Here is a 23,152-nt window from a genome sequence, read left to right on the forward strand (position 1 = left end):
GCATGGACAGGCAGAAGCTGTGCTGGACAGGCAAACAGGCGAGTGCAGGTAGATGCCTGTTGTGCTCGATGCTGACTGCCTGGGCTGAATCCTTGATCAAAAATCCATGGAGCTAAGAGTGTCTCTTGTTCAGTCTTTTGACTGAATGCCTCCCAAATGTTCCTCTTTCATCTCGTTTTCCTTCACTGATTATTTCCACGCACTGCTGTGCAGCTTGGCCTGAATTTAGGAGCTGCTGATGCTCCAAGTGGTGCTGGTAAAGCTGGTTGTAGGAATGGACAGAACAGCAGCTCCGAGGTGACAAAAGACTGCAGCCCTGTGTAAGTGCCCCAAACCTCTCAGTGACAGCAGAAGCAGTAGCTCTGAGGGTCCCCTGTGCCCAGCTGTCTCGTCTCAGTATTGCTCATCCTTCTCCCATTCTCAGGGAGCCAAGGCACACACCAAAAGGTTTTGAGAAATCATAATCTATTCACCACCCCAGCACATTTGCCCAATCAAGATTACCAGCCTTAATTCTCCGGGCCTTTCTCCTCTACTGCTTGTAACTTAGAATTTCTTGTTTATTTTTGTCTTTATTTCCCATAGTGTACTGAAATGATGTGTACTGAAACATTTGTTCACACAAATAAGGGAAGGTGATAGCTTTCCTCCCTGACCACATGCTCTCTCTTCTGTTCCAAGTCTTAATTAAAATGATACTACAGGAAGCAAATCAATTAACAGATACCATACAAGATGCTTTATTCACTTACACATGTACACACAATTACTTACAAGTATCACATTACTGCTTTAGTTTATCTGTTAGCAAATGCTGCTGATGAACTGCAGTGTTACTGAAATGGGTAACAGACACCGAGGAAACCAGGAAAAGTATTCAAAGATATTCCAAGATATCATTCTTCTTCCAAAATAAATATTTCATTTTGTTGTTCAAAATGTGTAGAAAAATTGCTATCCAGTTTCCTTTGCACATTTGATCTGCTTTGCAAAAGTCGAAAAATGCTTATATTGAAATCCCTTTAGTTACAAGTAGTACAGTAGCTTATTCTTTATAAAAACAAAATTCTGATATATCTGCTCTTTTATAACAGTATGTTTCCTCTAAGTCCCCGACCCAGCACATCAACTTTGCCTGATCTGAAAGTTGATTACTGGATAAGAGGCCCTGTCTCAATGATATTTCTTAATAACACTCAGAATTTCTAGCTTGGACTTCAGTCTTACAATTGCTCTTTTTTATTTTCTTTTCTTTTTTTTTCTTTTTTTTTTTTTTTTTAAGTTGGATTAAATCTCTTCTATAAGAGATTGGAGTGGAGAGCTGGAAAGAATTTTATTTATTATGATCTGCCACACTGAGAGCAGAAACAGGTAAAAAAGTGCACTTTACTCTTAAGGTAAGAGATTTAAAAAACCACATGTCTATAGACATTGGCTTGAGCTAAAAGCTTATCAAGATCCTCTTTATTTACAGGTTGTGGTCTTTGGATCTGGATATTGATAATTTGCAATAAAACATTCTGTTTGGAGTCATCCTGTAATGCTACAACATAAAGCTCTGGGAAATACTGGGATATTACTTAATTAAGTTGGGCATGCCATCTACCTAAGGCCCCCAAGCCTTGAAGTTCTCTTGGGTTTCTTGAAAGGAGGTGTAGGAATAGCAGAGGATGCTGGCCAAGTGTTCCCAAAGCTCCCACAGCTGACATTGGCTGCCCTGTCTTCACAAGGTGAAAGAAAACCCTGGCTTAAAATACAAAAATCTTCCTCTTTTCTTGCACCTTGTGATGACAATATATTATATACAGCATTCTTGAAAGAAGAGAATTAAAAAGAATAGAAACTGCAGCATTATTTTCTGAACTGAGACCAAAACCACTGACTCAAAACTTTGGTAAATTTGGAAAGTGTTTACAGAATAACTTGGGTTTAAATTACTTTAAATTATTTGAACTAGTCTAAATGTTCTGAAACAAAGCTGCAATTTTTCTTCTCATCATTCCCACTGTAAGAAGCTTGTAATTGGAGCCAGGCAAAGCAATTTTGATGTAATTAAGTCCACCAGAACATATAAGGCTAGAACAAGAATTAAGGTGCTGGGAAACTGAAATTATTCACAAACTCTGATTGAATTTAGTGCATTGTTTTATACTAAAAAAAAAAATAAAGATAGGGAAATTCTGGAAACAACAAATTAGCTTGTTTGTATAGTGTTGACATGAATGATCAACAGAATATGAAAAACATTATTTCAAAAAGGAATTTTTAATTTTAAATGGCCATAATTAATTTTAAATGACTGAAAACACCAGCACCACCTACAAAAGACATAAGTTCTAGATCTAAAAAAGATAAAACTTTAAATTAATGACATGTTTTCTTACTAACACAAAACATGTATTTTTTGAAATAAATGAGAAGCCTTGTTTTGTTTTAACCTCAAATGAATGATTTTTCAAGTTGCTGAAATCATTATTCAATTATCTTGAAATATGGGTGTGACCATGAATTCTGCTGCTGAATTACATTGACACCTTTCTGATTACCTGGTATTTAACTGACTTTAGAAATCAATCACCTACTTATCACAGAATAAAGAGGATCTATTAGTGAACAGAGCTCATCTATATTTTCCTCATACATTTCCTTCATGTACATGATGAGGGGGATTGCAGGCCTTTTGGGTGCAGGTGATTGAAGTTAGCTGCACTGTAAGCTCTTCCTGTAAATAATCAATCAGCCTTTCAACTAAAGAACAAAGAAAAGGATTGGTATTGGTAAGATTCCTGTCTATGCACAAGAGACTTCTATTGATCCTCAGACCAGGTAACTGTTGATGCAAAAGGGTTATTGATCTTTATACTTTGATTTCTTATTGCATTGCTGTCATCTGTGAAAAGAAAGAAAAATTACAGGTTAACAATAACTCTTTGGCTTTAGTTTTACCTGGACTATCCCAGGTAAAACATCATTGTAAAAGCTGAGCTGGAAGATGCTCAGATAAAAAACACAGGCACTCAAGAAAATTATTAATGGAGATGCTGGAGTTACATTAATGAAATTCCTTTCACTTAACTTTCCTTTTACTGGATATTTCTTTGTACCTTTGGAGGCATCTGTTTTTTGTAAGTGAATTACCAGAACAAATGCATGCTTGTGGCTGTTGTGACTTCCAGATGCCCTTGTCACTGCCAGGTAGGAATCCCCTAGCAGCAAGCCATGCACTTTTGCATGCACTATGCATGGGTAGCATCCCAGTGCTCCCTGTATTGCAGACACTGGACCATTGTCATTTGGGGTCCTTCCCACTGTTGCCACAGAGTGGGGAACAGCTCCTGGATCCCTTTTGTGGATGCATCTTCCCAGGAGTTTGTTACTTCGAGTGCCTACTGCTGTGGGGCAGCTGCACAGGGCAGCCAGCCTTGCAATGTGCCTTACCTTAGGCTAGGTAAAGCACCGGGAAGCTGTGGGACAGCAGAGCTAAATCACCTCCTTGGTCCATGCAGAGTGCCCAGCAGGTCCGGGCTGGCAGCAGGAGCTCAGGCTAACCCCACAGCCTTTATTGGTCTGTGACCTTTCCCCAGGTGGATGTGCCTCTACAGCTTTGGGTCTGCCCAGCACTCCCACTCCCTCTCCCTGTGCCACCAGCACCCCCTTCCCAGAACATACCTGTTTTGGCTTGAACCTGTGTTTGACCTGCAAAGTGTAGAGAGTGAGCTATTAATTGTGACTTTCAGAGCCATAATCAAGGATGAGAATTCAAATGAGTAACACATTAGAGTTGCAGAAATGCGGGAACTTTATCTTTTCTTCACTGCTCTAAATCTTTTATTCAGTTTTGCTCCATCTAGTGTCAGTTCTTGGGAACGCGATCTTATCTTGCAGCCCTCGACTTGTTTCTATTAAATCTCACGACTCCACAGGGAAATGAACTTAATCGTAGTCCCATTCCTACAATACTATTTAAACATTTTCTGGTATCTTTGTTATAAAGATGTCAGGGGAGATTTGGTGGGCAAGGACAATGCTTCATATAATTTGCCTCAGCCTTTTTTCCTTCTCTAAGAGAAATTTTGTCACGCGTGTCTTTTAGAATGCTCTGCCAAAATGTTCTGCTCATGTGAAATTCACTGCCCTGTTGGTGTCTGTAAGACTGATTCTCATCTTTCCAGTCTGACCTGGGCATACAGTCCATGGGAGAGCATGTGGTGACACACAGATAGGCTGGAATCAGACATCTTTTCTGTTCTGTTCCTTTTCCTCCCTATTTCTTTCTCAGGTTTGGGGCTGGGGTGAGTCAGCACAGCTCTAAGGCAGCAGTGCCTGCACTGTCCTGCAGCACAAGCACAGCCAAGTTCCCATTCTGCCTGCTTTGCCCAGCCCTGGGGAGCTTCCAGGGCAGCCAGGAAAGGTGTTTGCTGGAATGCAAGGGCTCACCTGTACCTGTCTGCAGACTGGTGACCACACTGGAGGTACCAGGGGCTTGTCTCAGCCCTCCTTTGCCTGCACAGGTCTGGCACTTTGCAGACACAAGGAATTTCTTTTAGTGACACAGCTCTGACATTACCCAAGAGGTAACAGTTATTCAATAATATTTTTCAGCTTGTTCCAGTTTGTGGCAGCCCTTTCCCAGAAAGGAGAGGCATTTCAGAATGTAACCAGGGGCCTGACATAGGCTGTGCTTATAAACTTGTCAAAAAACTCTTCACACAAAAGAACAGACTTTAGCCTGTGAAGTGCTACACAAATTTCTGGTCTGGATCTGTAGCCAATTTAAAAATACAGTATTTTTCCCACTTCTAACAACAGATTAATACAGAACAGGCCAGTGCAAAGTGATAGGAGCTAACTGAGGTGAATCAGCAATAGATTAGGTTCAAGGATGCTCTCCTGCCTGTGTCGCAGGGAACTGCTAGGAAGGGCAGTTCCTAAGTGATTGCCTAAGTGGTCTAATCCTAAGTGACTCAATTCTCTGCATATAAAAAGAGAAAAGAAGAGACTGGTTGGGAGGCCAGTGCTCTTCTCCAGGTAGTCCAGTGCAATCAGTAAGTTACCCCAAGATAGTGGCTGTCTTGCTGATGCTCTTAGACAATCTTCCCATTGTTGACAATGCCAGTTCCTGCAAGTCCAGCCTTCCCTGGCACCTCTGTTGCAATATTTTACCACCTCCCTTGTGCCAGGTGTCCTTGAACAACCTGATACCTCTGAAAATTATTTTTATGTTCTACCACATTGATTTTTGGCAGGGCCAGTTCCCTGAGGCAGTAGAGAATGGTGACTGCCTGAGCAGAACATACAGCTGTGCTGGGAAGGGGGGGAACCATTTCTCTAGAGATGGGACATCCTTTGCTCCCATGCTTTGCTCCCCTCCAGGGAGTCATGTAAGCTCATTCAAAAACACTTTAAAAAGTCCATTTCTGCCTACAGGGTTAGTTATTCTTCTTATCCCAGCTTCCACCTCTCCCGTGCCAGCACAAGCATTTCAATGTCTGTGTAGTAAATAAGACTTTCTTGGGAATGGGCCAGGTGTTGTTTTAATGCACACACAGAAACACAGAAAAAATCCCAATTACTTTTCAGGCAGTGGTTTTCTGTGTTTTTCCTTTAGAAGACCGTACAAATTTTCCATTGATTCTGTAAGCTTCTGCAAAGTGTCTTTAAACCCCCCTTAAATCTGTATGAAAAGCCTTTAAGCCCATAAACTTCTGTGAACTGCTGAGAAGTACACCAGGGACCCCCAAGCATTTGCAGCCTACAGGGCAGAAGTCAGCATCACTTTGTGATGTGATGTGAATCAAATAATTGATTTCTTTCAGCTTCCTATTTGTTCTCTGACACCAGGCTGTAAAGTACACATGGAATACGGAGAGTGGATGATTATAAGCAACAATCAGGAGAAAAACAAACAGCTGTGCTGATAGCTAGTACAGATTGTTCAAGGCAGAACTCTTGGACAGTAAGAGAGCGAGGAACTGAAATTAAATGATGCGATAGACTGTACACATGATCTTAAAAAAGGATCTGCAAATAATCTTATTTTCTGAGATGTCACTGGCTAAAGCTCCTAGGATCTGAAATCAGTGATTCCTTTTTCATAAGTTTAATGTGAACTTGTGTGCAGAAATTAAATATGACGCATGAAAACCTGTGAGCTGGAATATGCAGGAGCTCTTATTCAATGCTGTTCTTGTCTAACACCTGTGCCACTCTTGAGTCTCCTGCGTCAAGAGGCCTTGGTTTGTGTTGGTTTTAAGCTGTCCTTTAGCTATCATAGCAGCTTTCATTCCTAGCTAATCCCAAGTTGTCACTTCTCTGACAAGCTCTAAGCAACACAAAGCTACTCAGTTTGTTTGGCAGACTCGTGCTGCCAGGGAGCAGGAGGCTCTTTGCTCGGTGGCATCTAATATTTGAGTTACCCTGGGTCCCTGTTGACAGGGGTGAAGAGGGTACTCTTCCACAAACATTTCTCCTTTTTTTTTTTTTTTTGTATCCAGACTTGCAGCAGCTCTAGAGAAGGGTAGAATTACTCGTTTAGTGCTGGAATCATTTGCAAGTTTGCCAGCAGCGACCACGATGGCTGTGGAAGGAATTGCCTCTGACAGGTGTCTGAAGATTACCAGGAAAGCATTCTCCTGACTCAGCAGGTTTGGCACCAACTCTTACAATCAAATTATTTAGAGCTATCCAAGACTAGCCTCAAACAGTTGTGCAGAGGGGTAGGAAGGAGTAAGGATTCTTCCCTGTTTGGCAGCTGTGAAAAGGTCAACCACAAAGGCAGTCCCCAGATCCAAGAGGAGAACAGGCACCCTGGGCCAGGTGTCCTCCCAGAGAATGTGGAGGGTGGCCAGAGAGGAGCAAAAAATAGCCAGAAGTGTGGCTCTGCCCATCAGGCTGGTAGCTGGCATCAGTGAGGTATGCTGTATCCTGGAAACGGGTTTAATGAATTAATCTCACCCTAGTGGTTTGTGCCATACATATGTATATGTATATATATATATATATATATATATATATATATATATACACACGTAACTGTCTTTCAGGGGCTGTGTGTGTCTGTATTCCCTCAATCCAGGAATGGTGCTAAGGGAGCTGAGAGCCTACAGAGTGTCTTACTGCTGCTTTTTAAAGCCCTGCTGTCCCCAGAATAATGTCCTTGCTTTTGAAGTGTGTGATAAAAAGATTAATTTCATTTTATGGAAGGGTGACTTGTCCAAGGTTGTTCAGAAGAGCAAGTTCAGCTAGACAGGTCAGTGACAAAAGTAGGAAGAAAAACCAGTTTACTTCTCGAGTCACTGGTGACTACTGCCTCAACACAGAATGGATATTGACATTTTGTTTATGCAAACCTATATGTACAAGGAGTTGAGGCAGCCATTTCTGCTGAGGTCATTTGCCCATTTTGTAACATTTGCACACACATGGGGTTGTTTAGATCATCTCTACTCGTACTTTATTTGCAATAGAATGCATTATTATGGCATTTGTGAAGCTTTAAACATTTTCCACCAAACTCAGTTCCCAGGGTGCATTCTGAGGAAACCTAAAGCAGTGAATGAATACAGCCTTCAGCCTTTCGAGCACCCACTAATCCCTGCAGTGCTGAGCGAGGAATTGGGCCTGTTCTGGGATATCAACAGGGCCAGACTCGTCTTGTGCAGGTGGTATCTGCTCATTGCAGGGTAAATGCACTTCTGCCTAAGAGGACTGGAGCCCTCCAAGTTGTCTTCCACTCTCGTGACTTCTTCACTACTGGTTTTAGACCATGGTGGCAATGTGAAGAGAGGCTCTGTAGTCAAAACAGACCTCACAGGAATTATTTGTCATTGATTTTGTAAGGCTTATTTGAATCATTGAAGAGGTTAAGTGTCATTGCTCCCCCTGTTGAGCAATTCTGATTGAATTGTATGTAGAATATCTACTTGTCAGAATGAAAGACCTTGTGAAGGTCTGCTTGGGGAACCAAGAGTGGCAAGTGAAAGAACAGCTTGAGGTATCACCAAGGGATGTTAATAGAATCCATTCACACAGAGGTGTCAAAGATTCTGCTGAATCTACATGACTGGTCTGCTGCAGATCAAAGATGAAACTGACTGCATAGTTTAAAAGGAATATTCCTGGGAGAGGAACAAAATAGGCTTGTTTTAGAAGAGTAAAGATAGATGCAGGTAACTTTCTGCCAGGCTGTAGGCTGAACTAATATTGTTACCTGTGAATAGCTAGTATCTGAATATTTGAGGGGCTGCAATACATTTCAGTGCCCAGAGTCTTGTTCTCTCCATATTGACCCTTTTCCCTTTTGCATCACTCTTCCAGTGACACTCTCAGACAAGGCCAAAGTCTCTCTTTATTTTCTTTTTTTTTTTCAATTTGTATTTACTTATGGATTTTGGTTTGTAAATTTTGGGCCCATTTTCCAAAGGCCTCTCACATGTGGCTTTCTCAAGTACCCACTCTAGAATCAAAACTAGGTCTCCAGTGAAGTTTATTTGTGAGCTCTGACTCTGGTGACTGACAGATTGTATCTCATTTGCAGGTGACGGGACTCGTGACTATGTTTTTAGCTTCCTGTTTGTTAAGTGATGCATTCTGCAATTCACAGAGTTATAGACCAAGTTGGACTATTTGGATCAGAAAGAACTCTTCTCATCTCCAAAACATGTTTGTCTTTGTGTCTGACTTTAAATCTGTTTGAAGAAAATGATATTTCTAAATCAGATTTGCTCACTGTCCCTGCCTGTCAGGCTACAGACCTGAACATGACAAAATGCTAGAAAAAATAATCTTGGTTAAGAAGTTTAGGCTGCCACGGTTCTGATAGTTGGAAGAAACTACAGCTCAACATTGAAACCTGCATACAATTGCCCAAAGCTAGTCTTTTCCATGCCATCCATCTGCAATGTTTATATTTTCAAAGTGGATAATTTCACCTCCTATGCAATGTGAGGCACTATTTTCAGAGATTTTTAGAACATATTAGAGGCTTTCAAGGTGCGGTTGCACTCCAACACCTCCTCCGTTCACCTAGAGAATGCTACAGTTCTCAAAAGTATCCTGTATTTCTCAAGCCCGGTCTAGCAAAGGAGAGAGAAGTTGGTCCCTTCGAAGTCAGGAAGGAAAATAGAATATTTAGGTGAGGTTTTGCACAGGAAAAGAAAATCACCAATACACTTGGCAAGCACCTCCCAAGCTCCTCCTCTCTTCCATAAAACATCAGAAGAACTTGTGTATTGCATTTAAAACTTGATTTTCTACCAAATTATTTACATGGAGTCCTGAATGGTTTACATGGAGTCCTGTAGAACCCAGTGAGTGGCATGGGGAATTCTGTGTGTGCTGTTGCCCAGGATGTGTTGACAACAGATTCATTTGCAGTAGGTTTAAAATATGTACCTTTTCCTTTCTAGTAAACACTCTCTGTCTCTCCACCCTTCTCCTTGTCTGTGTATGTCTCTTTGTCTCCTGTCAAAATAAATCTGGCTGACATGCACTGTAGTTAATTCAAAATATTGCCAGCATTAAATATGCCCAGACATTTTTATGAATACATTAAACTTGCATGAAATTTTTAGACATTATAATTTACCAAGCTTACACCAAGATGGCATTTGATACTGACATGAGCTATTAATTAAAAAAGAGGACATTAAATAATTGTCAGTTGACACATAAATTTCTGTTTTGTTGGCTGACAGAATTTTGCCTCAAGCCTTTTTTTTTTCTCAAGTGTTAGTAAATATCCCATTGAGTTTAAGGGCAACCTATTGTGAATTGATTGTCTAAATCTTAATTTTATGTACCTGAATAAATAAAGTGGTAAAATCTGTTAATTATTTCACAATGAACTGTCAGTGTCATGTGGCCTTGTATTTTAAGTATTTTGGGAATTATCAAGGGGGATGCATCTGAATACTTTCTGATTTTAGTGAAATGTGTTCTTGGAAGGGGTCAGTTAGGTTCAGTACCAGCTAATTGGGGTTCTGACACAGAGGATGATTATCTGCATCAAGACCTTCAGCTGGTACGAGGCTGAGCAACTCCATTGGCTACGAAACTACAGCGCTGGGTGATGCCCACTTGGAGTATTTCCCAGCTAGGGAAATATTGAGTGGATGGTGGCATTTGTAGGAATAATGATGTAAAATTTAAAACAAAATTTGGCTGAATTGGGTTAAGTGTTTCGTCAGTTGGATTAAGTGTTTTTTTTCCTGAACAAGCATTAATAATCATCACTGGTCAAGCAGAAAATGAAGCTGTTTGCAGATTTGCCAGTTCTCCAGTCCTAAAGGGATGCTGTCTCTTAACACTGAAGGTTTCAGGTTGCCTTTTCCTGAGGGGTTCAGGCTGGCTATTTGGTTGGCTGGGATAAATCAGGTGATTTCAGATAATAGACTTCACTTTATCAGAGGGTTTTCTAGGACTAAGCACTTGTCTAAAAATTCCATGAATTAGAATTCCCTAGGGAACTGAAGCAAGTAGGTAAAATCAACTTAGACCTAATTATCATATGTCTCTCTGGTGACCTGAATAAATCCTACTAAGGATTAGTTTATTAGAGGTATTTTTAAATATTTCTATGGTTCTGGTAGTATTTTTACTGCTAGAGGTTTCCTCAAAGCCAGTGGAAGGCTATACTGTTTCCACGGATTATTACCAGAATTATAGAATCCCTTAGTGACCTACCAGAGAGTAATACATAGATGCCCTGAAGTGAATGAGAACAAAGATTTGTAGTAAATTACTGACTACCACAGCAGAATTGAAAAGTACACTGATTAAGAAGCAACAGTGGATTTCTAGGGGTTTTTTTCTATTTAGCCATAAAAGTGTCATCTTTAACATAAATAGTTTTGCCCCAAAACATTGATGAACTAGAGTTTCTCTCACTGGTCAGTGTCAGTGGTTCTAAGGAAAAATGTTTGCGTATTGTGTCACACTTCCAGCCTTAAGACCAGAATTTTGTCATGAAACTGAAAATTTCACTCTACCTTTTAGCAAATGCTTGTAGAGTGGGATAAGGAAACATCAAAGAGGTCAATGTAAGGTTACCATTAAAGACATTAAATTTTGCTGCCACCACAAAGTCAGTCACTTCCCCTAGAAAGATCAGAGGATGATGTAATAAATGTTCAGACTGTCTCTGAAGGAAAATATGACACATAATAAACAGCAAAGACAGCTAGAGAAGTCCACTGTGGAACAGTTCATAGATCATCCTGTCTGCATTTCACCCAGGCAGTAAATCTACCACTGCCTTCTGTGTTTCTTCTTGTCTTTGTCCCTCTCATCCCTTTATTCTCTTTTTCTCTTGAATCTGGTCTCTGGCTTTTCTGTTCTGGCTTAGTTCTTTCTTCTGACTTTCCTGTTCATTGTTCTGTCTACACTGTCCTGAAAGCACCATAAAGTTTACCAGGTATTCTATGTTTGTTCTTTTGACCTTAACAATCTTCTCCAGGTTAATGCACAGAAATTGCCAGAGTCTTGTCAGAGAATGGTGTGTTACTAGAAAGGAAACATTTTGTGCCGGTTACCACTGAAGGAGTGTCTCCCTGGGAAAACAACACATGCCTCAGGTCTGGGGCTCTTCTCTGTCACACAACACATTGACTGCTGCCAAGGCTGTCCTTGCTTTGGTCTTCAATTCAGTGTTTACACATGCTGTGCTCTCTTTATGAGGAATGGCTCTGGTGGGGACATTCTTGTATCCAGCTCTCTGAGAGAGGCCAAAAGCCATTTCTGAGATCATCGAGTACAGCTGTTGCTTTCACTTGATGAGAATGCTCATTAATTAACTTCTGTAGTTTTTTAGCCACTTACAAAATGTCTCAAAGGGACACAAAAAAGCGTCCACATCTGCAGGTTGCCATGACCCAGCACACAACTTGCAGTCCAGAGTCTCTGTTCCTTCCCTGGTGCCTGTCCTTGGGGAGATGCAGAGTGGCTGAGAAGGCTGGCACTGCTCTCCTGCTGGTGAACTGGTCAGCTGCTCAAACCCTAAAATGGCCTCACTGTTTCTGGGTAAGGGGGAGGAAGGTGAAGGGCAAAGAGGCATCCCTTCCAGCAGGAATGATCACTGCATGACCCTAACTTGTAAGAGCCCAGAGAGAAGGGAGTTTTCAGAACTGAGATGCAGACACAGTAACCTTAGATGAAGCCATTTATGCAGAGTTTGCTGTAATTATACATGGTGCAAAAAAAAGAAAAAAAAAAACAAACTTCATCCAAAGTGTTGGAAGGATTTTAATTTTTAAAAGATCTCCATCTGCTGGGTTTTCTTGTGTATTTCTGAAATGTTATAATGCTGTTAGAAGAAAATTCCTTTTTCCATACAGATTCACTAGATATCCCAGTCCTCTAGAGGCTTATCATGTATGTTATATGCAATCATTTGAACGTGGGGAAGCATCATGCATAACAAGAGAGAGAAATTAAAAGTTGTGCATAACAGAAAACATGATTCTTACCTTCTATCCATTTTGCCATCTGACTCTAAAGTGAGAAGAGGAAAATGTGGTTAGTTGAGAAACAAGGAACAGAGTGGTGATAGGTCCCCACAGAATTTGTGAGGAGGCAACCAGGAGTGCATAGTTACAGCTGGTAAAGATCCAGCCATCCATTCTAAGACAAAACTCTTTGATATTAGTTGTGTCATTCAACTTTTCTAAAGCCCTTCTTGATTCTTCCAGCTGGAATATCTCATGACAATTTTCTCAGAGCTGTACCTTAGCTAATACTTTGTCTGATTTGAGTTTGATTGTAGCATATCCCCAGGGTATCATGAGAAACAACTTTGAGGCTAAAGAGTAGAGATGGTTATAATGAAATGTAAATCTGCAGTTCTAGTCAGTCCAGCAATTCAGACACTTTTAAAACAGTTCTTCACAGGAAGCCCAGAGCTGTTATATATATGCAATTGCTAACACTGAATCTCAGATCTGCTGTATCAGAAGATGAGGAGAGCTAGACCTATGGAAAAGGGATCAGGAGTATTTTTCTTACCTCCAAAGACACCGTCAATCATTTTGGATTTGATCATGCAGATTATTACTGCTACAAAACCGATTGCTAGAACTGCTCCCAGAGTAGCTCCTACAATAACATATGTGTAATCTGCAAATATTGAAAACAACTGAGTATACACCATTAAATAATAAATACATTCTTTGAGTTTCAGATGTAACAAAGTTTAAATGCATACCAAAAAAAAGATGCTGAGCCAGAGTAGGAAGCTGAAAAGAGTCTGAGTCTGTTCTTTCAAACCCCTGCATACCATGAAGCCATGTGAACCTGTGGCTAAGGGGCTCAAGGGTGTTTTATGATAATGAACAACTTCAGCTTTCGGTGTGTGCAGGTCTCAGCTGAGTTTTAGAGCCAGGGCTTTACTTTTACTCCAAAAGCAAAATCCCCCATCCACACTACTTTGCCAACCTGCATCCTTCCAAATTGTTATTGCTTCTTCCAGATATGCACATGCACATACCGACCTCCCAGTGCCTCGCCTCCTGGCTTGCCCAGCTGTTCTGCCTCTGTAAATCTTTGCTGGGAGGAAGGAGAATTTTAAAGTGTAAACTATGTGCTGTGATTTGGCATCACTGTGTGCACATAAGGGTTGTATGTCAAGCAGGAGGGTGCCTGTGTTCTGGATGTGAGTCCTATGCTCTGTCTTCATACACATAGTTTAAGGTGTCTGTCACACGACAGAACTCTGCAGCACTAGGCAACTACAAACTCACAATGCTTATCTTCTACACATAAAAGATATACAAAGTCTTCTAGGACATTCAGTTTTGTTATTTTGTCCCTAACTTCCTGTCCAGAAGTGAAAATCCGACCGTGAACTCACCTATTTCCTCCTCTGGGTTTCCAGAAGCATATACCTTTGCTCTCCAAAAATCTGGAATGGAAATATTTAGCCTGTTAGGACATTGATCAGAATGCAAATTCTGGCTTTTTCCAAGGGGACAGTTGATTCTAATAAATCTTAAGACAGAATCCAAGGCTTCCTGCAGTAGTGAAATGTTATCAGTCAAGTTAATGAGGGCATCCTAGAAATGTGGCCACACTGCCAATTTTTGACCAGAAGAGAATCTACAGTTCCAAAATTTTATGTTGCCTTAGGACTGTTTCCATTCCATGGTTCCATCACTGCAAGCCAGAGAGCTCTAAACAAGAGAAGCTGCTGTAAATCAAGGAAAATATTACAGATGCACTAGAGCTAATAAAACACACCAATAGGTGAGGATATGGCATAGCCAAACACCCCTTTCAAGAAAACATGAATCCTAATCCTGCCTGTAGTTCCAGTCTTCAGAAGGTGATTTATTGCTGGCAGAGAAGAGTCTTTTCCTCTTGCAAGTTAATTTTGTGGGCTGGAAGCAAACCTTTCCAGAGAATTCTAATCTAAATTCCCTGTTCATGAAAAGGACACCTCCTGGCTCTTCCCTTCTCTATATAGCCACTGATCCATGGTGCCTGATGCTCAGTGTGCAGTCCCTCAGAATGGAGTGGCTTTGAAGAATACAATTCATTCCCACATACTTTAGGAAGAAAAGAGAATCAACATTTTTTTTAGAAAAATGAGAAAAATGAGAGGTCATGTTTAGTTTTAATGTTGCTTGATTACAGGAAATGGTTAAAAACGTACACACAAATGTTTTTTTCAGTGCAAGGATATTTCCACCAGAGCCTTTTCAAGTAGCTCCAAGTGATGAAACTGATGTGTAGCTGCATGAGGTGCTGGACCACAAGAAGGCTTGAAGGGCAGCTATGACTCCTGCATTCTAAACCTGTGTGCTGCTAAACCCCTGTCTCCTGCACGTGCTTCAGGCACAACACGAAATCACTGTCTTTGTGACAGTACATGTAGCACCTGGTGGGAACAGCTGCTTTGCACACAACATCATCTTCTCATTGGCATTCCCACCATAGCAGGGAACTGGGAGGGAGTATTTTCTGGCTGAAACCCAACTGGAATTTCATTCTCTTAAATGCACTCAGTTTTCCTACTGCTAAGGTGTTCAACTTTTAAGTCCCAGCTCTTCTCCACTTTTTGTGAAGTAATTTTATTTTCTTGAGGTTTTGGGGTCTGTGCTTTCATCTGTTGTCCAGTAAAATATATGCTAGAAACATGACTGCTTTTAAACTTGAAGCATAGTCTTTACATTCCAAAACACGACATTTTAGTATCTTTACATAAATAATCTTGTGTCTGCTTTTCAGACTGCTAAAACTCTTGAACTGACTGTGGGCCCTGGGGCTTCCAGGGTTATGTCAAAAAGTATGACATATTGGGTGGCTTACAACAGATTTGTTTTTATTTCCTGGTCTTAATCACATTTCTATTCCCAAATTTTAATAAATTACAAACCAAGCTTCAAAAATCTGGAGAAGAGCTTAAAAAAATCTTGCGTTTTAAAGCAAATATATTTTGAGAACTATAATACAGAGCTGAAAGTCTTTTTTTTTGCCAAACTTTTCTTCATAATGAAAATACCTGGAAACTTTTTTTGTTCAAGCAGAAATGTTTTCTCTCCAAAACCTCCATGACACTCAGAAGAGGAGTTGTAAGGGGTAGAGAATCTATGCTTATACTGGCTATACTAAATTACCAAAATCAAAGTTATAAAGTTATAAAGATAAGGAAATTTAAAGAGAACAAAAAGCTTTAAGACTACACAGTGCGCATAAAAAGTATGGCTTCTGTTTTTCCATATTAAAAACCAGTCTCTTTGCTCTCGCCTGTGATTTTATTTCATTATAAATTAAAAAAAAACACCTTTCTTCCATCCCCTTAATTATTCTTTGTGTTCATATGAAGAATGTTTTAAATTCAAGCATAATAAAAGTGATATTGTATTACTTTTATTATCCTAATGATCATAATACATAGACCTTAATGTATGCTTTCTAATGGAATTAAACCAGTGAAAGATTATATGTTTTATGGCAGAAATAATATTTTACATGGAATATTTTATGTAGGTCAGTTTAATATATTGAGATTAAATTATTAGTTTTTTTAAAAGGGAGGGAAATTCCTGAAAACCCACAAGCCTAAAGAGAATATTTTCAATTCATACTTTCAATATGCTTTCAATTAAGGCTTAATATCATTTACTGGATGCTGCTTATTTGCTTTCGAGGACTGTTAGGTGGATTCTGTTTGTTTCAGTTTTTTCTTGGGTGGAAGTAGGTGGATTAACTAATTCAAATACACAAGTTTTTCTGTTTGATATTGATCTTATCTGCAATTTAGATCTTTTAGGGATGTACAAAAACCTTTGACTGGGGGGGGGTGGTGTTGTTAGAAGTGATGCCTTAAACTCTGCAGTGCTCTAGTCCCAGTGCTGGATTGTAAAGAGTTTAGATGAACACATCTTGAATAAAACCTCTGGACTTGCAGAGTATTTTCTCCTGTGTGGAAGAGCCTAGCAGATGAATTTGATAGCCAGGCTTGAGGGACGTGTGGATCCCTTTTCAGAGAGCCTGGAAGCAAGTGACGCTGCTCTTTGCCCTCTCCGGTGTGCCCTGCTCGGTGATGGGGACGGCACCAGAGGCTGCTGAGATACCGGGCTGCTTCTCCAGCCGCTGGGGAACACCTGGTGAGTGTGCTGCTGGCAGAGCCCGCAGATGCCACTGCGGCTGGATGGCTCCTGCCCTACAGGTGGGGACAGTGGGGAAAGGAGCGGAGATCTTCCGTGGGAGCTGCGGGGGAGCCGCGCCGGGTGAGCTGTGCCGGAGGCAGGCACTGCTGCCTGCAAACACAGCCCTCTGTCTCTCCAAACACAGCACTGCAAACACAGCCCTCTGTCTCTCCAAACACAGCACTGCAAACACACAGCACTGCAAACACAGCACTGCAAACACAGAGCACTGCTAACACAGCACTGCAAACACAGTCCTCTGTCCCTCCAAACACAGCACTGCAAACACAGCACTGCAAACACACAGCACTGCAAACACGGCACTGCAAACACACAGCACTGCAAACACGGCACTGCAAACACAGCACTGCAAACACAGTCCTCTGTCCCTCCAAACACAGCACTGCAAACACAGCACTGCAAACACACAGCACTGCAAACACGGCACTGCAAACACACAGCACTGCAAACACGGCACTGCAAACACGGCACTGCAAACACGGCACTGCAAACACAGTCCTCTGTCCCTCCAAACACAGCACTGCAAACACAGCACTGCAAACACAGTCCTCTGTCCCTCCAAACACAGCACTGCAAACACACAGCACTGCAAACACGGCACTGCAAACACGGCACTGCAAACACAGCACTGCAAACACAGTCCTCTGTCCCTCCAAACACAGCACTGCAAACACAGCACTGCAAACACACAGCACTGCAAACACAGCACTGCAAACACGGCACTGCAAACACAGCACTGCAAACACAGTCCTCTGTCCCTCCAAACACAGCACTGCAAACACAGCACTGCAAACACAGCACTGCAAACACAGTCCTCTGTCCCTCCAAACACAGCACTGCAAACACAGCACTGCAAACACACAGCACTGCAAACACACAGCACTGCAAACACGGCACTGCAAACACAGCACTGCAAACACACAGCACTGCAAACACAGCACTGCAAACACACAGCACTGCAAACACACAGCACTGCAAACACGGCACTGCAAACACGGCACTGCAAACACAGCACTGCAAACACAGTCCTCTGTCCCTCCAAACACGGCACTGCAAACACAGCACTGCAAACACAGCACTGCAAACACACAGCACTGCAAACACAGCACTGCAAACACAGCACTGCAAACACAGTCCTGTGCCGCTGCGGCTCCCCACGGCGGGGCAGAGCTGCTGAGCGAGCGATGGGCTCGCAGATAAACACACAGGGCTGGGAGCTCCGCTCTGTGATCTCGGTGAGCTCTGGGCAGACTGAGCCCTCCCCAGGGCTGCTGAGCCAAGCAGACAGCGTTTCTGTGTCACACTTGTGCCTGTGTCCTCTGCGACACAGCCCGGCTCACACAGCCCTGGTCCAGAGGTCCGCTCAGCCAGGAAAATGGTGCAGAATGCAATTTGGGCATAAAATCAGGGAGCAGGAAGAGCTCGATTTCCCCACCGGATTAGGTATTATAAACCATTCCAGCCATAACCTGCAGTGATAAACAGCAATGTGCGCCTCGTTTTTCTAAGTACGCAGCACTTGTGTTAATCTCTTTGCTTGTTACCTCCTGCTTCCATGCCCTTTTTTTTTCCCTTCCTCCAAAAACTCATATTTTTCCTCATTGCAACAGATAATGGCTGGTCCTGTGGCATTGCAGCAGCCAGGAGCTCAGTGCCGTTTATAACTGAGGCAGCAAATAGGAAAGGAAGCAAATATCTGGGAAGCCCAGAGTCAGGGTAGAGCACTGCTGCGGATCTGTGGGCAGCTTTGCAGAAAGCGAGGCAGAAGTGGATATCCAGTGGATACAAGCTGGGATAACTGGTCTGCCTGTCTCAGGTGGGCAAACTGCCCCTGTGGGATTCCCCAAGTGTGGATGGAGATTTTCTGTGAATGTCTGCATGAAGCAGGGTAGTATTGGGAGGAGGAGCTCATTAGGTAAAAGCTGAGGCTTTTGCCAGCAGAGGGTGGTGCCTGCCCCCTTACCAAGTGTCCAGGGACGGCAGTGGCCCATGGAACCGCTGCCAGCTCCCCCCTCCCCGGTAGCCCACACTGTCCCAGTGTTCATGTGAGCCCTGCTGAGGCTTCCTAGCCAGGAGCCCCCACTTCTTCCCTGCACTAAGCGGAGATGAGTAAGAATGAAGTAAGAAACAGGTCACTGTGAGAAAACCCTGCTTTGGGCCAGCAGGGAGCATTAGAAGCAGCGTGAGTCAGGACTGAGAAAGTCCAGCAAGGGAGAGTCACAAAGTCCAAAAGCAGCTTGCAGGTCAGTTTTCCCTTAAATTCTAATGAAGTACTGTTTCTGTACAGGGAGAAGGAAACAAAGTGCTAAACAAGGTGCTCAGCAGGTGCACATCCCCTCTGCAAAGCTGCAGGCATTTAACTTCACAGTGTCTTCTGGATTGTGCACAGCGGAGCCCTTTGCACCCAGAATAGGAAATGTGAGCTAGAAAACTCAGCAAAATACCCTTCTGGCTCAACAAATGTTTTTTCTCCAAGAAACAAAGTTTTAAGCAAGACAAATGCAATTAAGCTGGGGAATAAATAAGCCCATCAAGCTCAGGAATTAAAGCTCTCAAAAAGAATGGAAAACAAATAAGTTAGAGCACTTACATAAGAGAAGAATTGCTGTTGGGGCTGGTATCCAGCTTGTTAGTAAGGTCATTATGAAGTTGTGACAACAGAGTGGTTTCACCCAAGTTTTCATGAATTTTGCTTTTCTGCAGTCTGAAAAAAAAAAGCTAAAACAGGTCACGTGATTATTGTGAAACTACAGTCACATCCTGAGTAGTTACATTTGCAAGCAGAAGTTCCCTTTTTTGGGTTTAAGTTCAATATATAAACAAACTTGAGAATGTTATGTGGAGAAGGTGGACAGCCAACAGTCACAGCCTGGTTCAGCTGTCTTGCTCTCTAAGGAACCTTTAAACACTACCAGTCATTTTTGCGTAATGAAAACATCCTACCACAGTGAATTTGTTTCTGCTGAAATCTTCTAAATCCGTGGATAAGCAAGTGGATTTTCTGTCTTAGAAGAACTTTCTAAGGCATTCTCTTTCAGTATTGCTAGCTTTCTTATGAACTCAACTTGAATGCTATCATAGTGTTTTCAGCAGAGCACTTTTCTGAATATTTCCCTTTCATAATCAGCTTTTTCAGGAGTAGAAAAGCATCTCACTATGGCTGTTAAACCATTGCAAGCTAGTTCCCAGGCAGTGACTTCTACCTAAGAAAAATGTCTTGATGCCTCTGGCCTATTTTGCTGTGTGAAGCATTGGTACAACAGACTGAGTATGGCAGATGTCATAGAAAGTATTTGTCACTGCTTTGACCTGTAGTGTTGGTGTGCCCACATGTGTGTGTGTGTGCGTTTGTAGTTTATTTTTGCTCTTTCTCTGCTCCTGGTTCTCTATGGCATCAGAGCTGGAAACACCAAAACCAAGCAAACAAAAGTCTCTGCACCAGCTAGATGGGAAAGAGCAGGATCCTTGTGAAAGCCTCCAGTGGTTGTGTACCTCATGTTTCATCTGCAAATGATCCCATGCTTCAAGGTTCCTGAAAACCTCTTCTAGAAGTAATAACAGGAATGTCAGCTCTCTTGTTTTGTTTTGGGGTTTGGTGGTTGTTTTTTTTGTTTTTTTATTTGGGGGTAGTTTTGTTTTATTTTGCTTTTGTTGGTTTTTGTTGCTTCTGCTGGCCCAAATCAGCAGTCTCAAGTAGTTATGGTGTTTGAGATAAGGAACTAAACATCTGAATATTTGGATGAGATCTCTAAAGCTATTTGTTTTATTCCATTGCTTCTTTTTCCATGAATGCTTCAAAGAGCTTGGCTAGGTGGCTGCACACAGCTGACTGCTCTTGCTCACAGCATACCTCCAGCGAGGAAAAGCACTGACCAGAATAAGACAGACTCAACATAATCCTGCCTTGTAATAGGTTTATTCTGATTCTTGACCAAACTGGGAAGTGTGGTTTCAAGTATCATTATCAGCCTTCACTCTATCCTTCACCATCCAGCCACTGGGCAGGATATATATGTTTAATTAATTCTGCTTTTACCTTCGACCTGTAAATAGTGGGAGTAATGTCAGATTTATACGTTATATGAATAACAAGGATTTCTCAGGAGACCCTGTCTTGGTGAAAGAGGCTAACTGTAATTTTCAGCTGTGAGTAATTGTATATAATATAATCCTAAATGATTTTTCTTCTGTAATTTCATTAGAGTTTAGAAATTTAATTAGATTTTGAATCACTCTGAAATAAAGTAGCAAAACACCCAGAGACTAAGTGCAGTGGTTATTTTGTCCTCCGAGGCCAGAATTCTTGGTCTCAAATTGGCATGTGTTCATTAGGAGGAAGTTTGCAGAAGTTCTTGATATATTATTGTCTTTCAGAATGGACTCTGAATAGGTCTTTGGAGAGCATTAGAGGAGCACACAATTATTATACAGACTCTTTTTGAGGTTTAAGATCATCTGCCTTTCATATACTTAATAAAAATATGCCTCTAAAGTTGTTTAAGAAACTGTGGAGATAGAAAAGATGCTACTCCAGTGCCTCAGTGCTCTTCCTGGTTTATTAGCAACTCCAGTACCTGTGTATGATGATACAGAGAGGAGTTATTTGCTTTACTTTAATGATTAGGTAGGTTTATGGTTATTTTTATTACTGCACATATGAACTGTCATGGTGGCTGTAATTAGAGACACACTAAAATGCTGTTCCTTCTGTTCCATCTGAGGTTCAAAAGAAATCTGTCCTGGCCAACTTTGATTCTCTGTGGAATTCATTCTGTGGGCAAAAGAAGGACTCAGATGGCACTGAGCAGCATGAAGCAAAGACCAGTGCAGCAGCTGATGATAGCATGAGGTGCCAGGATAGTTGTGGGTTCAAAGAGGAGATTCTCTTTAAAAATGAAAAAAGTGAATGTTGTGAAATAAAAAATTTCAGCAGGACAAATCAGACAGACAAATATAAAAAAGCTCTCTCAGCAAGGGTAAGCCAGCCTATTTGAAACAAAAGTAGTAAGTCCAATGCAATGGGATGCATGTCAAAGTGAAAAATCAAAAAGAAACACCTCAGGTGAGCAGAATATTCTGTTACAGACTGACCCATACAGACACTGCTGGCTGACTTGTGTTGACGTCCTGTTGACAGGATTCCAGCATCCTCTGTGTTGGCCATTTCGGCTAGACACAGGGTGAAACAGATCCTTGCTCTGATCCAGGTCATTTCCTTTGTTTCATTAACAGCTCTTGATGAGAGCTCATCATCACACACATCCACTTCTCAGGCTCAAATATATGCTTTCAGTGTGTGATCAAGTAAATCTTGAGTCCAATTGAAAAAGATTCTTGGACAAAGACTGAATGATTTTGTTCACTTTGCTTGATGGATACCAAGGGTGATTAGACAACCTCAGGCAGCCTGGTGTGTGTGGATGCGATGCCTTCCACTAACAAGTCATCTCACATCATGGAACAAATTGAAGAAAACATGTTCAGGCTGGCTACTGCCAAAAAATCAAGGTGCTTTTGCTGTGGATGTCCAGAACAAATGGAAACTATGCTTGAAAACTCACAGCTGCTCTTCCTTTGCTATTTTCTCCATCACCCCCTCTGTCAGGACTCTGAGCTGCTGGGACAACTGGAAGGGATTCCACATGGCAGCAAGCAGCAGAATCACAGATGTCGGGTGTGTTAACAAAGGGAAACACGCCTGCAACAGTTATTTAATGCTTTCCTCCCTTGGCATTAAGGAATACTGTGGGAAACCATTCGGCATTCCAGTCTTGCTCCTTTTTTATTCCCTTCCATCACTCTTTCCTTTTCCATGCAAAGGAATGTGTTATGTTACAGAGATGCTGGTGCATTCTAAAAGTTTATTTTCTGGATTTTATTTGAGGGACGCTGTAGCTTGGCCCTATAACCAACTCAGAGAGGTGCAAGGAGGCAAAATAAAAAGCCTTGGGACATGTACTCAAGTCTCTTGTGTACATCAGGAAAGACAGTGCTGGAGTAGTCTCTACATTATTTGTCTCATTGCTGAAATCTGAATGAGCAACTGGGGGAGATTCTTCCATAGGCTTTATATTGTCTGAAGCACTGTAAGTCCCAGTGGAGATTCTGTAGCATTTGTAAAAGTGCCAGAGGAACTGGAATGCTACAGGAGGAAGAAACAACCCCATAAAGCTCATTAAAGAAGACATTGTGAGAGAGCTTGGCTCTCTGAGCAGTGAGTTTTGGACTGGGTGACCCTAAATGAAGGGCTCCAGTATTCACTGGATGATATTGTCTGGTCCTCTGGTTATCTCAGTCACTGGAGGGGTGTTTGTTGATAAAGTTCCTTTACTGAGGCAGCACTGCTGGAATTTTTCCTATGTAGGTTTTCATACGGCATGAAGAAAACATGCCAGGCAGCCTGGCTTTGTCATTGTTGCATATTCTGATACACTCAGCTGTGTCTTAAAATACCTTTGACGTGTCTGATGATAAATTAGAAAGTTCCT

General features: G+C 41.8%; 1 protein-coding gene across 2 annotated transcripts; it reads right to left on the bottom strand.

Moving 5' to 3' along the window:
• Positions 1-716: 716 nt before the first annotated feature.
• On the bottom strand, positions 717-19,358 carry TMEM273 (transmembrane protein 273). Of its 2 annotated transcripts, none has more exons than XM_088060019.1 (6): positions 19,255-19,358; positions 13,844-13,894; positions 13,000-13,089; positions 12,465-12,489; positions 3,670-3,696; positions 717-2,890 (listed from the first exon to the last, which is right to left on the bottom strand). In XM_088060019.1, exons 1-6 carry the CDS (start codon positions 19,346-19,348, stop codon positions 2,887-2,889), a joined length of 291 nt encoding a protein of 96 aa, XP_087916145.1. In that variant the 5' UTR covers positions 19,349-19,358; the 3' UTR covers positions 717-2,886. The 2 variants fall into 2 exon arrangements, with proteins under 2 accessions (XP_087916145.1, XP_014106051.1); XM_014250576.2 differs by having other exon boundaries at positions 13,000-13,110.
• Between the last annotated feature and the right edge of the window lie 3,794 nt (positions 19,359-23,152).

Source organism: Pseudopodoces humilis, chromosome 9 (assembly GCF_049639895.1).
Source record: "Pseudopodoces humilis isolate 2021_Gansu_Grassland_sample_001 chromosome 9, ASM4963989v1, whole genome shotgun sequence".
NCBI lineage: Eukaryota > Metazoa > Chordata > Aves > Passeriformes > Paridae > Pseudopodoces > Pseudopodoces humilis.

Excerpts from the sequence above, each read along its gene's own strand:
- TMEM273 (XM_014250576.2), bottom strand. The coding sequence starts at position 19,348 with ATGAAAACTTGGGTGAAACCACTCTGTTGTCACAACTTCATAATGACC. Across the intron at positions 13,111-13,843 it reads AAACCCAGAGGAGGAAATAG|ATTACACATATGTTATTGTA; the intron begins GTGAGTTCACGG and ends CAATATTTGCAG. Across the intron at positions 3,697-12,464 it reads GATGGCAAAATGGATAGAAG|GTCAAACACAGGTTCAAGCC; the intron begins GTAAGAATCATG and ends TACACTTTGCAG.